A 15,091-nucleotide genomic window follows, 5' to 3' on the forward strand; every position below is an offset into this window, starting at 1 on the left:
GAAGATCCCACTGCCCCAGTGAAGTGAAGTGGACATTGTGCTATAAAAATGGCCCCAGCCTTTGGATGAGAAGTAAATACGCTGTCCTTCAATCAGATGTGAAACCGAGGTCCTGACTCTTTGTGGTCATAAAAGATCCTTGGGCATCCTTCATAAAGAGTAGGGTGTATCCTGATTTTTAGGTTAAATTGCCACCCCATGGCCTGGTCATTCTGACCCAATAATCACCCCCTTTCTCTAATTGGCTATTTCTGCCTCACCACTTCACCACCTAATAGCTCATGTGTGGTGAGCATACTGGCACAAAATGGCTGCCATCGCATCATCCAGATGGATGCTGCACATTAGTGGTGGTGACTCCCCCCACACTGTGTAAAGTGCTATGAGTAGTGAGAAAAGCGCTATATAAATGTAAAGAATTAGTAGTAGTAGGACAAGAGACCATAATGACCCAATAAACCTAATATAGGTGTTTGTAAACTTTTTTCTTCCCCAATCAAACGTAGGGGGTTGAATTCTGTTTCGTTAGTAAAAAAAGAAAGCAGGAAATGAAACCTTTTAATGTTTTATTTCTTTTCTTTTTTTCCTTTCAAGTTTCACTATGAAGTCATTTTTTGTATACATCTGACTTGATTGTATGTCAAATAAAATAGAATAATTAGAAAAAAAAATAAAAACTGGGCATTATGTTTACTCAGGTTGTCTTTTCTTATATATAAACATCTATGTGTGGAAGTGTGTGTGTCTGTCCAGCCTGGAAGTGAGAGGTGGCGTCAGGGTAAGGGCTCCACCTCCAAGGAAACAGAAAACTCACTTAGCCGCTAATAACACAAGCGAGGCGAGCACATCATCAAAACAAAACCTCAGAAGAAAGACAAAGTCGCTTAGCCGCTAACATCAGCAAAATGGTATCCCTTTTACTTTTCCTCTTGCCGCTAATACACAAGCGATGCGAGCGCGTCAGCAAAACTAAACCACCTAGGAGAGAGATGCCCAGAATAGTTCCTTTCAATTACCTGACATCTCTACATTTCAATTTTTTTTCTGATGATTTCAATAGTTTCTACGACTTTTTACAGCACAAGCTTACACAGCTAGTGATTTATATTATAGTTGTTTGGACATTCAAAACAATTAAGTGTTATGAATAAGCAAAAATAGAGAAATCAGGAAGGATTAAATACTTTTTTTTTACTACAATGTATATATACAGTTCATCACAATATGCAATGTATTCCAAAAAAAAAAAAAAAAACTTATTCCAAAATTCATCTAAAAAAATAAATAAAAAATGTAAATATTTCTGTAACTTAGCATACACTTAATATTTTATATTTGTGACATAAGGAACAAACTATAAAATGCAATTTAAGATTCATACTAGGCATGACATGCGGAGGTAGGAAAAGACAACTACCCTGACACTTTCGTTTACAGAAAATAATTTATATATTTCAAAGTTCACAGATAAAGGTTTCCGGAGTTTATAACTGCGATGATCAGTACTGTTCCCCAGCTGTGTGCATATATGTGCATATTTTTTAAACTGCTTCTTTAATTCTGAATTAATAAATTTACAGATGACATTTTACTGTTTGCCTTTATTTGCAGTCATAACAGCATGCACTGTAATTACACACTGCATGGGAATTTGTATTTGGCAAAATGTTCTACATTTCTGCAGTTACTTGTATTCAAAGCCTACAAATATCAGTCCATCCATTTGTTTACTTTACTTAGAACTTTAAAACATATTGAGAAAAAACACTTTTGAGTTCAATTAGAGCATCCTGAAGATTTTATCTATGAAAGCTGTAAACACCTTGCTTCCTTGTCATACAAAAGAACAATTTGTTGCTGCACTTTTAAAGCAGAATTAAAAAGTCGGTATTATGAAGAATACATTTTTAAAAGTCACTCAGCCCATTTTTGGTACTTGTACTTGGAATAAGAACACAAACAGTACCAAAGGTTACTAAATCCATTTACACCTAGTGTGACTTTTTAAAATCAGGTTGGTAGGCTGAGTAAGCTTTCTTTTCCTCAACTGGCTGTGTTAAAGAGATGCTGAGTAACAGTCCAAGCTCACAAAGGACACAAGATTTAGCTCATTTCATTCTGTTAGGCATATGATATGGGAAAAAAAAACTGCACATTATGTTGTTTTCTGAAAACCTCAAAATCGATAAAAAAAACAATGTGTTCTTGACACCAGATTCTTTTTATACATATTTTTTTAATTCTTATAACAAAAGCAACAATAAAAAGGGAATATGAGGTACATTAAGCAAAATATTCCACTGAAAACATTTGTACGTGTAGCTCGTGTTTTTGCCCAAAAAGATCCCTACTGCACAGTGCAAGCGTGGTAGGAGCCTCCTTTGGAGAACTTCATCAACACTTCAGCCACTGCCTCCATCCATTCCTGCTGTTCCACTTCACTTCCAGCTCTGAGGAAGAAGGTCCTTCTGCTGTCTAATGGTGTAACTGTCCACATGTACTCCTGATCACTGGAATCAGCTTCTTTTACTTGGGCACCAATAAGGTTGATTTTCTTTAGTGGTGCCTGGGTTTAAATAAATGACTTAATTATTACTTTTCTTATATAAATGGTAACACAATTAAAAGCTCATAAAAATGTGTCCTAAGAGATCATCTGCTTTGCTCACTCCTCACTGAAAATGCAGCACTCCTAATTATCATCTGCAACCTTCATGCACTTAAGACGGAATAAAACAGATTAAGAAAATACTCAGATATGCTAAACTGACAAGAAACTATCTGAACATATAGGTCAAGTGAGTAAAAGAGAAATGTTATTACACACACAAAGGTAACAGGACGTGTGAAGCTTTGAGAAACTTGGGTGGCAAACCAGTGAGGGGTTGAAGAAACTGATCTTGTAGGAAGTGAGAAATTGCTTACAGTCAGGTTGTGTCACTAGCTAAACATAAATGTCAGAAAAACTGGCAGATCAAGCTAACATAATCCTGTAGTGCTTTATCAAATTCAAAGCAAAATTTCACTGATGATGAACATTAAAACAAAAGCAAAAATTTACATTTTCAATATTTAAAGAATCAACAGTTTATTTCGCTATATTGCATGTTACGTCTCCACAGTATTGTAGCTCATTGGATCTGAAAAGAAGAACAAATCTGTTTCTGATGTATTAACAGAAATATGAAGCATAACGTGTCAAACAGCATTCGGTTCTTGGGAAAAAAAAAACATACTGTGGAAAGGCTGCAAGAAATTTTTAACATCTTTGAATGTCCCTAGAGATTAAGTCATCTCTCTATATTTATCCACCTTCACAAATAGTGGCTGTGTGTCAATTTGTGTGTCCATCTGGTCGCTCTGACTCTTTCATTCTAAAAGATGGTTATTCACAATCATTTTTAGTAATAAAATGCACTGTATTTGTCATTCCAACAGATGGTGCATCACAAACATTAACACTGCTTTGATGAATCCCAAATGGCATGTAACAGAGGTATATGTATTGCATGGTGCACTGCAAATGTTAATACTGAGGTGTAAATTGATTACTTATATTTCAAACCATCTTAGATGGGTAGTTAATCTAGTAAAGCAATAAAATGTCCCATGTTTACAAGAGGGTGGGAATGTCCAATGAACAAAGAAAAAATAGGGGATGTATGGCATATTCAGTGTACAGAGGTTCATACATGCACAATGCAATTGAATCAGACAGACTTACCATTGTATAATTACTCTATGCTAGTTCCTAATAAACACATACGTCGTTATCAAGGCACTAACTTGATCCATCTAACTGTGTTAGGCAAATTAAATGTGATCACTATGAAACTGGGGGGAAATATTCATGGACTGATTAATCCACAATTACAGCTTGTGTAGAAATGTAATGAAGAGTACGATGATGCCGAACAAAGCTGCGGACACTGTCACAGATCTTGCGCACATCGTAGAACACTTTGATTTTAATGCCAAGCATTCTCAATGTTCTAAACCAATCATGGCACATTTCACTGCTAACAGTATTCCTTATGTATAGCAGGGTTGGAAGCAACTTGATATTTTAAGGATATTCTACAGCAGCTGGGATAAGGAAAACTGAGAGAAAGATGTGTGATTCACAGGGAGATCCTTAAACATACGAACTAAAGAAGTTTGACAAATGACATGAGACCAATTTCTCACTCAAACTCATCTGATTAGCTTATAGTGAAGTTGCCCTAACTATCCTATCCTGATATTTCTTTATGGTTGTGAATCACATGAATCTGTAGTGTGTTCTAGATTCCTACAAAACTTTTTAAGAAATGTTTCTTAGCTTTCGTCTTAAAAAGCACTTACCCTTAATTTCCACTAGTTCCCTTGGATATGTGATTCACTGCTTAACTGCAATCAAAAAAAATGCTGCTGGAACAAACTAAAGGGTTATCTTTGAACATTTTAAAGACCTGAAGTAGGTGCCCATGCAGCCATCTCTGCTCAAGACTAAAGAGGTTTAATTCACTTAATCTATTACAGAAGATTTCAATATAAACCATTAAATTCTTTTCAGTGGTTGTGTGATGTAAGGAGGCATTTACACAACCAAGTCTCAATGTCTGAAACAGAACTTGGAAACAAAATCCGACCAAATGTGTATGGTGACTACATTACATGGTGTAGATATGACCAAAGCATTTACAGTGTGAACCACTAGGGGGCACTGCAGCACCCAAAACCCCAGACACAACACCACAGACAAAGTTCTAGATGCCAATAAATACATTTACTGCAACAAATACCTTATACACACTATAAAACTCCAATCATATTCCTTCCCCCAAAAACACCTGATTCTAACTTACTTGAAGTGGAGCAGCTTCCTGTATAAAGGACTCGGGAATACTTCTGGTGCTATTGCATTGCATCCAGGAAGAACTTCTGGGTCAAATGGAACCTCCCCATGACAGGAGAGCCTGCCTCCAGTAGCTCCTCCAAACAGCACCTGAGGACCCCAAAAGGCTGCTCACCAAAACTACAAGTCCCATGCAGCCCAGCTGATGTCCAAACATGAAGCATGCCAGATGAATGTCGCTACCTAGTGTATTAGGGAAGCATATGGCCCTGGGAAGCAGTCTCCCCTTGTCCATCCATTATAATGGTCACCTGACCAGGAAAGGTACTACTAACTGACCTGTTTGGGATGCCCGTCCACCTACCTCCTTCCATTTCAAAGGCCTACTGTATACGTAAGGAACCATACTTCCCTGTCAGATGCCAGACAACCCATGCTGTCTATTACAACAGATTCATATAAACAATGGGTTGGCTGGCGTTCCAGTTGGGATCAATGACTTTTTACGTGGCCAAGATACCTTTATAAAAGGAAGGACATGGGTGGTTGGACATCCCAGCCAGTATGGTTGCTAGCGTCTTTTCTGGCTAGGAGGCCATGAGAGTGGATGGACAGAGGGAGACTACTTCATGGGGCTATATATTTCCCCAAGACTTTGGGTGACAGTATTCCCCTAGTGGAGCTCCCAGTTGTGAACCCACAGGGCAACATGAGAGCTGTAGTCCTGATGTGCAGCTCAGCGGGAGTACTTGGCTAACATCAGGGGAGCTGCTAAGAAATAACTTCGCACAATTAAGAAGGTTCCGCCAGACCCAAGCGTGCTTCCTGGTGTGTTATGTTGTCACACTGAAAGTACTCCCGGAGTCTGCCATAAAAGGAGCTGGACAACACTTGCCTGGGAGGAGTGGAGGATAAAAGAGAGAAAAAGAAGGAAAGAATTGGATTACTGTGTTGAGTTTGTGGAAACAAGGCCTGTTAAAGGTACTTCTTTTGAACTGGGGAGTTGTTTCTGGGGCTTGGTGGCACTCCCTAGTGGTCTCAACATACACATTCAGCTTATGTGGAATGTTTGCACTGTGCATATATTGTGACTTATGATGCGGGTAAAGCATAAATATTTATCCCCAGGTTTTAATCTGCTGATGGGCTTGAGTTTTTCTGTGTTTTAGAAACAGAGCTTGTTTTCTAAATAGGCCGAGTCAGCACTGAAGAACTATGGCATTATATGACTTAACTTTTTCTGCCGTGATTTCCTCCACATCCATTCGGAGAAGAATGTGTACTATACAACAGGAGTCCAGAGTGGTGGGACTGTATTGCTAGATGATTTAATGACTCCCAATGACTAGAACTTTTGAATGAGACACCTTGTGTTTCTTTGTTCCACTACTAACCATTTGCTTCATTCACTATGACTGTTTCATCGTGTGACATGAAGCACAAAAATGATGTAATCAACCCACTTGTGAGAAAACTGGATCTGATTGTTTAAGCTCAGACCAGATATGGACTTCAGTACTATATTTGAAAAAAGCCTGTATCCAATCTCCTAAAATAAAATACCACATGTTTTTTGGGTGTTTACTCCAAAATTCCGTCTGTGTCAGAAATTTCAAAAATTCTTAATCAGGTCACATCAGAATGGTAGTGGAAATGCAGCCTAAGTCTGTATCGCCAGTCTTGCATTTATATGTAATGTTCCTTTTGCCTGCATGTTGCACCTTACGCTTTTCTACATTAAACAGCATGAAATTACTTTTTGCCACCCCCTTGGGCATGGCATTTCTAGGCTGGTGCCAGCTCGGCATATGCTTAGAGCCGTCCCTGGCTTGAAGTACAACTGACTCTTCTGTTTTGAAACATGTAAACCCAAAACTTGCCCAATCCCCTGCTGTTGTGTGCAGTATTTTTCCGGATCTCTTTTTTTTTTTTGCTGCAGTTGAAAACTTGTCCGATTTTGCTAAAAGCAAGGCACCAGGGACACTCTTGACCTAAATATATATGTATATAGTACCAGTCAAAAGTTTGGATACACCCAGAAATGTTCATATTTTTGATAGAAACTGATACCTTTGTATCAAGATACCATTAAATTGATTTAAAAGTATAGACAAGATATTACTAGTGTTGGTAATGGCTGTTACTGCTTGAAATGCTCATTTGATTTTAATTGATTATATTCACATATGACTGCAAAGCCCATTTTTAGCTGAGGGCAAACTGAATCTAACCAGGATAGGTAATAAAGAAGAAGGCCCATATGAACAACTGCACAAGACGATAAGGACATGAGAGAGTGTGTGGTTTGAGAAACAAATGCTTTACAGGTCCTCAATTGGCTTGTTCCTTACATCCATCCATCCATTTTCCAACCCGCTGAATCCGAACACAGGGTCACGGGGGTCTGCTGGAGCCAATCCCAGCCAACACAGGGCACAAGGCAGGAACCAATCCCGGGCAGGGTGCCAACCCACCGCAGGACACACACAAACACACCCACACACCAAGCACACACTAGGGCCAATTTAGAATCGCCAATCCACCTAACCTGCATGTCTTTGGACTGTGGGAGGAAACCGGAGCGCCCGGAGGAAACCCACGCAGACACGGGGAGAACATGCAAACTCCACGCAGGGAGGACCCGGGAAGCGAACCCGGGTCTCCTAACTGCGAGGCAGCAGCGCTACCACTGCGCCACCGTGTTGTTCCTTACATAAATGCTAAATTCCAGTGTCATCTGAACACAGAAAAAATGACTCCATCATGCTGGCCTAAGATTTGGAGCTTCATTTCAAGCAGTAACAGCCATTAACAATACTATGTCTTGGAGGTATTTTTTAATCAATTTAGTAGTATCTTGATAAAAAGGTATAATTTTTTATCAAAAACATGAACATTTCTGGGTGCATCCTAACCTTTGACTAGCAGTGTATGAAAACAATGAAAAGGCTCAGCAAACAGAAAGTATAAGCTGTTAAATGAATCTGTGGCAGAACTTGAAACACTGAAGATGCTCAGTTCACTTGAAAGTGTCTGAGGTCTTACGCACTAACACAATGCAGTTCATAGTTGTGGTGACTGCTGCAAAAGGGACTTTCACTATGGATTAATCCACATGGTGTGAAAATATAGGAAATGAGGACTGCATGTGTGTGTGTGAGTTGTTTTTTTTTTTTTTTTAAACTTAATTACTTACCTCTTTTAGTGCACCACAAGCCCCAATCACAGACATACCTTTTTTTAAACTATTGGAGGAAAATGAAAGGGTCTGACAAACTGAATACAGATATAAGAGAATACATGCAAACTTCATACAAAAAGGTAACCCAGCCAAGAACTGAATAAAGCCGGAAGAATTGTGAAGTGGCAATAGTATCTACTTTGACACTGTGCTGCCCTATTTTTTAAATATTATAATAGCTCTTCCATCCATCCATCCATTTTCCAACCCGCTGAATCCGAACACAGGGTCACGGGGGTCTGCTGGAGCCAATCCCAGCCAACACAGGGCACAAGGCAGGGAACCAATCCTGGGCAGGGTGCCAACCCACCGCAGAGCTCTTCCATTATATTTCAGTATAAATGTTTAGAATACTGAACACATCTTGAATTGAACACATATTGAACTGTATTCTATAGGGAAGAGAATGTTAAACATGAAAAAAATATGAAGTGTTTGACAGGGCACTACTGGTGTGGTGTTTGTTTATAATGGAACAGCTCAGTGCTGCTTTTAAAGAATTAGTTTAAAGGTAATTGCAGCAAAGAGATAAACCTAGCATCACTTGTTTCTGGAAAGTTAATGCATGGTCATTTGGAGTTGTTGGAATTTTTATCAAGCTTCTCCTCTGCTGAATAAGGACTACAAGTACATGGCCAGCACCTTTAAAAACATTAACTGACAGGCGGCGAATAGAAGGGCATTGTATTTTAAAGAATACAACATGCAGGTAGCACTTGATCATATGAATCAGCACGGAAGGGGGTTCCTCTTAAATACTGAATATTGCAGATAGCAAGTTCATACACAGTGCCTTTTAAAATGAACTAACTAGCCAGAAGTGACCACTTAGGCATTTTTAAAAGGAAGTTATCGATTATTATTTCAAATTGGAAGTGGTTCACCTTTGATTCATCAATAACTGAGACTCTCTCCCAGGCACCGTAGTGTAATGGTTAAGACATCGTATGTTATGCGGCAAGGGTTCCAGTCTAATTCTTGCATCTGACTCTACCTGAGTTAGTCGCTTAACCTGCTTGTGCAGTTTTTGGACAACCGATATGATGAGTTAAACCATTTCGTTCATATCTGGAAATCTCAGGTTAGCAGAACAACCCGGATAAGAAGATATTTGCTCAGATTCTTCACCCAGCACGTCTGAAATCGGCAGCTATCTGCAAACTCTGCTGTGTGTGAGTGCACTTAAACATGAAACAAGATACATATATCAAAAATATACATATATCGTAATATTTTAATAGGCAAAAACTAAAGTCCTGTTGATTTATAAAATACGACGCAGGCAAATTCTTCATATGCGAGCTATAGCTATAGGCAGATTACGCAACTGTGCAGTTTAAGACTTTATTTTGCGTATCTAGTTCCAAAAATGTTTGCACAAACGCCATTCGAATTAAACTTTTCTGAAATTTCTGTAAACGTGACTGTTAAACTACCATTCTGTATAAAACATGATAACTTTATATTTTAAATGTTAATTACGGCGCCGTGAAAGTAAACTAGTAAAGGTGAGCTAAACATTCCAGGAAACGCTGCACTTAAATATCTTAAGAAGAAAAGGCGAGATTGCTCCGCAGAGCTGAAAGGGTTAAGCTAACGTGAAAACGAGTACACGACTGAATTAACTAAAATGTTTGAATGTAAGTGGAGAGATAATGTTGTAAGAAATAACATATTAGTTTACTCGCGTTGCTATGGAGACCGAATTGGTGACCAAGCTCTCACACTGTGGCCTATGACGCGCCGCTCCAATTTAACACAACAACGCACCAGCTCTTACCGTTTCATTCTTGCCATACATGAGCTGCGTTTCGTGTAACACAAACCACGCTGGTTTCCATCGGTGAGTGAAGTGCGAGCGCTTGAATAACCATCCTCTTTTACTTGTACTCTCGTGAGTCGTGAAATTTCGTAATGAGCCATTAGAGGTCGCAGATTCCTCAGCCATGTCTACTCGTATACATAACGGAACTGGGATTGTAACCGCGCATGTCTTTAAAAAAAAAAAGAACGAAAGAAACGCGCGATGGTTTATGGGAGATGTAGTTATTGTAGCCGTAAAGCGCCAATAATTACCTACTAACGACAGAACTTCTCAACTACATTAACCGAAACGCTCCGCTATTCCTGCTTTCGGGGAGGGGGGACATAGGCACAGCTGGAGAAAGGGATAATTAGACGCGCATGAGTGTCCAACGATCTGTGGAGAAAAGTTTTAAAAGCATCTAAGAAAGATCTGTAAGTATTTATTTTATTCGGCGCACGTTGTGATACTGCAATGAAATAGAACTCCGTTCTAAAATTAGGAGGGAAAACACTATTATGAAATGCGTGGTGTTTCGCATTGAAAGTTCTATAGGAAGAAAATGTTAATGAAAGGAAAGCTGCAATCCGCAAAGAAACACTGCAATATTTAGTAATGATTACTGGGGATAAGTTATATTTTAACAAGGACATTACATTTTTAAGCAAAAGAACAAGTTAACAGATACTTACCAACTGCGCTGAACTCCAAACCTCAGGACTACCCCCTCCCTCTTTTTTTTCCTAAACTTTCTTCTGGAAACACTGCGATCTGGTCTGTCAGATATCCCGTTGGAAGTGGGAGGGTCCAGATGTTGTCGAGCCAGGTCTCCAGATGTGAAGAAAACAACGACAGTCTTTCTTGTAAATAATAAGTGCGACAACGATGTCGAGGCGTGTGTGAAATCGAGTAACTGCCAAATTTTATAGTGAAAGAAAAGCAACGGTATGTGATTATGTGATTAAGAAAAATGTATGAGTGTGACTCAAGTTATACTTTTGATTGAAATCAGCCAAATCTGCCTCGTTCGAGGTTTGAACTCGTGCAGTTGGAAGCTGTAGAGCTAGAAGCCCAACTCTAAAGCCAATACAGTATATGCGAGCCAGGGTTTAACCGTTTTTGCGTTTAACGTGTGTATTAAAATGGCACCGTGGCAGTTATACAAATGCAACGGGCAATTATGACATAGATAAAATTATTTTTCCTAAGTTTTTTAGCCCGTGTAGATTTGTAAATTATGCATTTAATTAGCTTTAATATTTAAGGTGAAATGCCTTCTCAATTTCTAAGTGGCTGCTTTTCATGTTACACAACATGAAACCAGTGTTGGTGGATCCTGATCATCATGGATTTACCATACATACATAGCCACTGCTGATCTCACATATCACGTACAGCAGAAAATGAATGTGCATTCGGTAGCTAGGAGCAATAGCCAAAAGACTGAAAATTTAGTTTGTGTGACAATCTGATGCCTTGCGTCAAGCCCAGTTCATAGACAAAAGAGCATACAGTGAAGGGAAATACTAAGTAAGATAAATCCTGACATTTCATACTCGGGTAGGTTTAGGTTTGCCTATAATTGCTCACTTGCATTGTAGTCTATACACTTGCCATAACGATCATCTTTTCAATTGTACTACTAAATAACATATATAAATGGTCTTTTAGCTTGCTCACTAAGGCCACGTACTGTATATGTTAAAGTCATTTGTTTCGGATAGGCCATAGGGTTGCAAACTATGTCAGCTCAACGTTAATTCTAATCATAGTTTCTAATTTCCTAATGTAATACTTTCAGGATCGGTTACTGCCTCGATTCCGATGCAAACTGGTTTAAAAGAATGAACGTTTGTCTTAAAATGTAAACAAGGAATGGCTGGTAAAAAAACAAGCTAAACGTTAACTACATGGCGCAGTAATTAGCCCAATTCCACGCTGCTCTAGAGCTCTTATTGTGAGTCTCGGTATCTATGAGGGGTTTGCATATTCTAGTCATGTCTATTTGAGTTTGTTTTTTTTTGCACGAATACCTTTGAAAATTTTTGTAAACTCCACTAGATGGACGATCATAAACTGGACACTGCTAGGATAGCCTCCTGCTTCGATTATACTTGGAACATGGATAGAGGGTGTGAGTGTTTGCAGTTATACTATTACTCCTTAGCTTCATACTTATTTCAAATGTAAAACTGTAATTTATATACACATCTCATGTTGTTAACTTTAAAATTTCCTCAAACCAGCACCTTAAAATCCTAACCCTGTAAAGAGGATCAATGGATGGCCAGGGTGCTCGTCTTACTGTTCAGTCTTGGTGAGCATTTATTTAAATATGCTAGAAATGTTTAGCCGCGTGGGCCCCAGTCAAACTGTACGTTGTATCAAAAACTAAACACCTATTTCTCTTTTTTTTTTCTGTCTCCCGTGTTAAGTTGTGCATCCGCTTGTCTTTCCGCTTTCACAGAACATGCGTTTCTGTTCTTTATGTTTAAATAATTGCCCATAGCACTTTTTACTCACCCATCAATTTCATAACGCTCATGTCCGGGGAGATGGTGATTGCAGCACAGAGCGCCAGTCAACCTTGGACAGGGGCATCCCAAGACGGACTTATTAACCCACGAACGCATGATAGACACACAAACACACAGCCCCCAAACCCACCCCCCCCCCCCCCCACACACACACACACACACACATACATACATACATATATATAAAATTAAGGGTGATGTGCACCATCGTTGGAACGGCGACCCACTAAACAACGGTAGGTCACGATCCAGTGGTTGATCAATACTGGAACAGATTTCCACTTGCTAGATCATGGCCACCCAAGCACCTCGCCTCCTGCTGTATTACTTTCAGGTCCATTTTATTATGTGATGAAAAATTGAAAACAGATCCAACAGCGATATAAAGTAATTAACGGGTTCGTATTTTATGTATAACTGTTGGACTTCATCTGTGTAAAAAATATAAAGTCAAATCGATACAATGAACACAAGCAAGAGCATATTCCCACAAAATGTAGAAATATTATCTTAAAAGATAATGGAAAGTGTATCGTTTCACCCAATTCAAGTTTTTTTTAGTGTAGTGTTTAACATGTGACGGAGCGCTGTACCGTTAATTGCGTTGATTCGCGCAAAAAGAGGAAACAAAAGATTCGGCGTGTGTTACCCGATCCACAACCATGAGCGCTGCTATCACGCGCCTTCTGCGTGAATAATTACTTGGGTAATGTAAATTTCATAATGTAACGTATTACCCCAAAGCCTTTCGCGACATCATTAATGAGCAAAGACTTAGAACCACACACACAAAAAATAAAAAACGTGGAGGCAGCATCAAGAATGGAGTTGGTACACCTTTGTTAGTGTTCTCCGTGAAAACTCCACCAGCTCCTGAGCGACAGTTGAGCTTAGAGAGTGCGGCGGGGATAGTGCTGCCGAATCGCTTGCACTATGTTCATCAGGCGGCATTGCCCTATAGCAGTGCACCCAAGTGTGCTTGTTGGCATTGTTTCCTTGCACACTTTTTAATCAAATCGTGTCATTTTTTCCCCCAACTTGCAGCCTTTTGTTGCTAAGTTTCCGGTGACAGAGGGAGGACGTCTGGCGACGGCAGATCGACACTGCAAGTTCAGGATCTCCAGGCTCGGCTAAAGAAACGGAGGCTTCGGTGGACAAGTCGAGAGAAGCGGATGGGTCAAGAGCCCTCCCCGGGCTTCTTCTGATCTTTAGTTTTATTACTAATGGGGGAAAAGGCGAAGCTGCTTTACCGTCAAGAAGTCTTCTCCAACGAGCTGCGGATTTGTTAAATAAAACCAATCCGGGGGGAAGCAAAAGAATGGGAGTGGAATCAACAGGCTGCCTCTGACCCGCACACGCACCCCGCTACCGAAACGTTCGGGAGGATATGAGCAACTTTCATTTTTTTCTTCTTCTTCTACACCCACGTGAGATTTTCCGCTTGATCTGGGTGTACATTCTGGTTTCAAAGCAGAACCGGCATTTTAGCTTAGAAAACTCCGCGCCGTGGATGGTGTCTGGTGTGGTTTCATTTTAAACTTGTCTAACAAGTAACGCGGCGCTGGATGGTTTGCTGGTTTTATATGTGGTTACTTTTTAACATTCCAACTTTTTAAAATACTATTTGTGGAACATTATATATTTTTATTTATTTATTTTTTTTAATCAAACAACAACAATCCAGCAAAAAAGAAAATCCAATGTCAGCCTGCAGCAATTCCTCTCCGCCATCCTTTCAAAAATCCTATCCCCAGTCTCAGAATCCTGCAGCCCCGCCGACTCCCTCTCCATCCCCCAGTCCCCCGGCTGCTTTACACAGCCGCCTGTCCAACGGGAGTCTCAGTGCACCGAGTCCAACCAATTCCCGGGGTTCCTTCCATGGAGTCTCATTCCTGCTTCAGATCGGACTCACTAGGGAGACCGTAACCATCGAGGCTCAGGATCTGTCTCTTTCAGCGGTGAAAGATCTCGTCTGCTCCATCGTGGACCAGAAGGTACCTTGTATATTTTTTTTTAAGTCCGATCTGTTGGATGGATTTGCAGAGTACCTTTTACTTTAAAGAGAAAGTGCTGAATTTTTAGCCAGGCATGATTGTGAAAAAATTTCAAATTAATGTTGACTATCGTTGAATATTGTGAATGGACAATTATAAAGTACAATACATCATGATCCTCAGTTAATTTATATGCAGGGATCGGCAATCATATTCTTTTAAGCAACTGATTAATATTTCATTTGTTTAATGCATCAGGCATTAAAGCACGCTGGGCTGCAAGCAGCAGGTAGTGGATGGTTAAGTTCTTGCTCGAGTTCGTTTATTTCCATATTTATGCTGTTGGCTTAACTTTACTGTTTACAGTTTGCATCCTGCTGTGTTGACTAAACAAAATGCTAACGAAGAGGCGGACTTCAGATGTTGAGAGGGGTATTTGGTATTCCACTTGGCATGCGATTTACGTCACTTACGTTAAAATGAGTCGTTTGTCATGCAAACGGACGCACTTGTTATTTCCATTTAATTCGCTTCATTTATTGTTGGGGGCAGAATCCCCGATGGACGCGTTAGGTCCGTGATCACCAGTTTGAGATGGTGACCTAGGTTCGAGCTGCATATTTAGAAAGTCAAATCTCGAACATTTGAGTTGGCTTTTGTCATTTCTTCAGAAAGGAT

At 39.8% G+C, this 15,091-nt stretch overlaps 2 protein-coding genes across 2 annotated transcripts in view; one reads left to right on the forward strand and one right to left on the reverse strand.

Annotated features, from left to right (window-relative positions):
• Nucleotides 1-2,280: 2,280 nt before the first annotated feature.
• si:ch73-111k22.3 (pleckstrin homology-like domain-containing protein) lies at nt 2,281-10,054 on the reverse strand. The gene is made up of 2 exons (XM_051925511.1): nt 9,859-10,054; nt 2,281-2,566 (listed from the first exon to the last, which is right to left on the reverse strand). Exons 1-2 carry the CDS (start codon nt 10,024-10,026, stop codon nt 2,348-2,350), a joined length of 387 nt encoding a protein of 128 aa, XP_051781471.1. The 5' UTR covers nt 10,027-10,054; the 3' UTR covers nt 2,281-2,347.
• A 626-nt stretch (nt 10,055-10,680) lies between these two features.
• prkd3 (protein kinase D3) overlaps nt 10,681-15,091 on the forward strand; it is a 342,598-nt gene continuing 338,187 nt past the window's right edge. Inside the window, exons 1-2 of the mRNA XM_028797458.2 lie at nt 10,681-10,827; nt 13,464-14,413. Of these exons, the coding sequence (XP_028653291.2) occupies nt 14,120-14,413 (294 nt within the window). The 5' untranslated portion in view covers nt 10,681-10,827; nt 13,464-14,119. The remainder of the gene's footprint in view (nt 10,828-13,463; nt 14,414-15,091) is intronic.

Source organism: Erpetoichthys calabaricus, chromosome 3 (genome assembly GCF_900747795.2).
Source record: "Erpetoichthys calabaricus chromosome 3, fErpCal1.3, whole genome shotgun sequence".
NCBI lineage: Eukaryota > Metazoa > Chordata > Cladistia > Polypteriformes > Polypteridae > Erpetoichthys > Erpetoichthys calabaricus.

Excerpts from the sequence above, each read along its gene's own strand:
- si:ch73-111k22.3 (XM_051925511.1), bottom strand. The coding sequence starts at position 10,026 with ATGGCTGAGGAATCTGCGACCTCTAATGGCTCATTACGAAATTTCACG. Across the intron at positions 2,567-9,858 it reads TGTATGGCAAGAATGAAACG|GCACCACTAAAGAAAATCAA; the intron begins GTAAGAGCTGGT and ends ATTTAAACCCAG.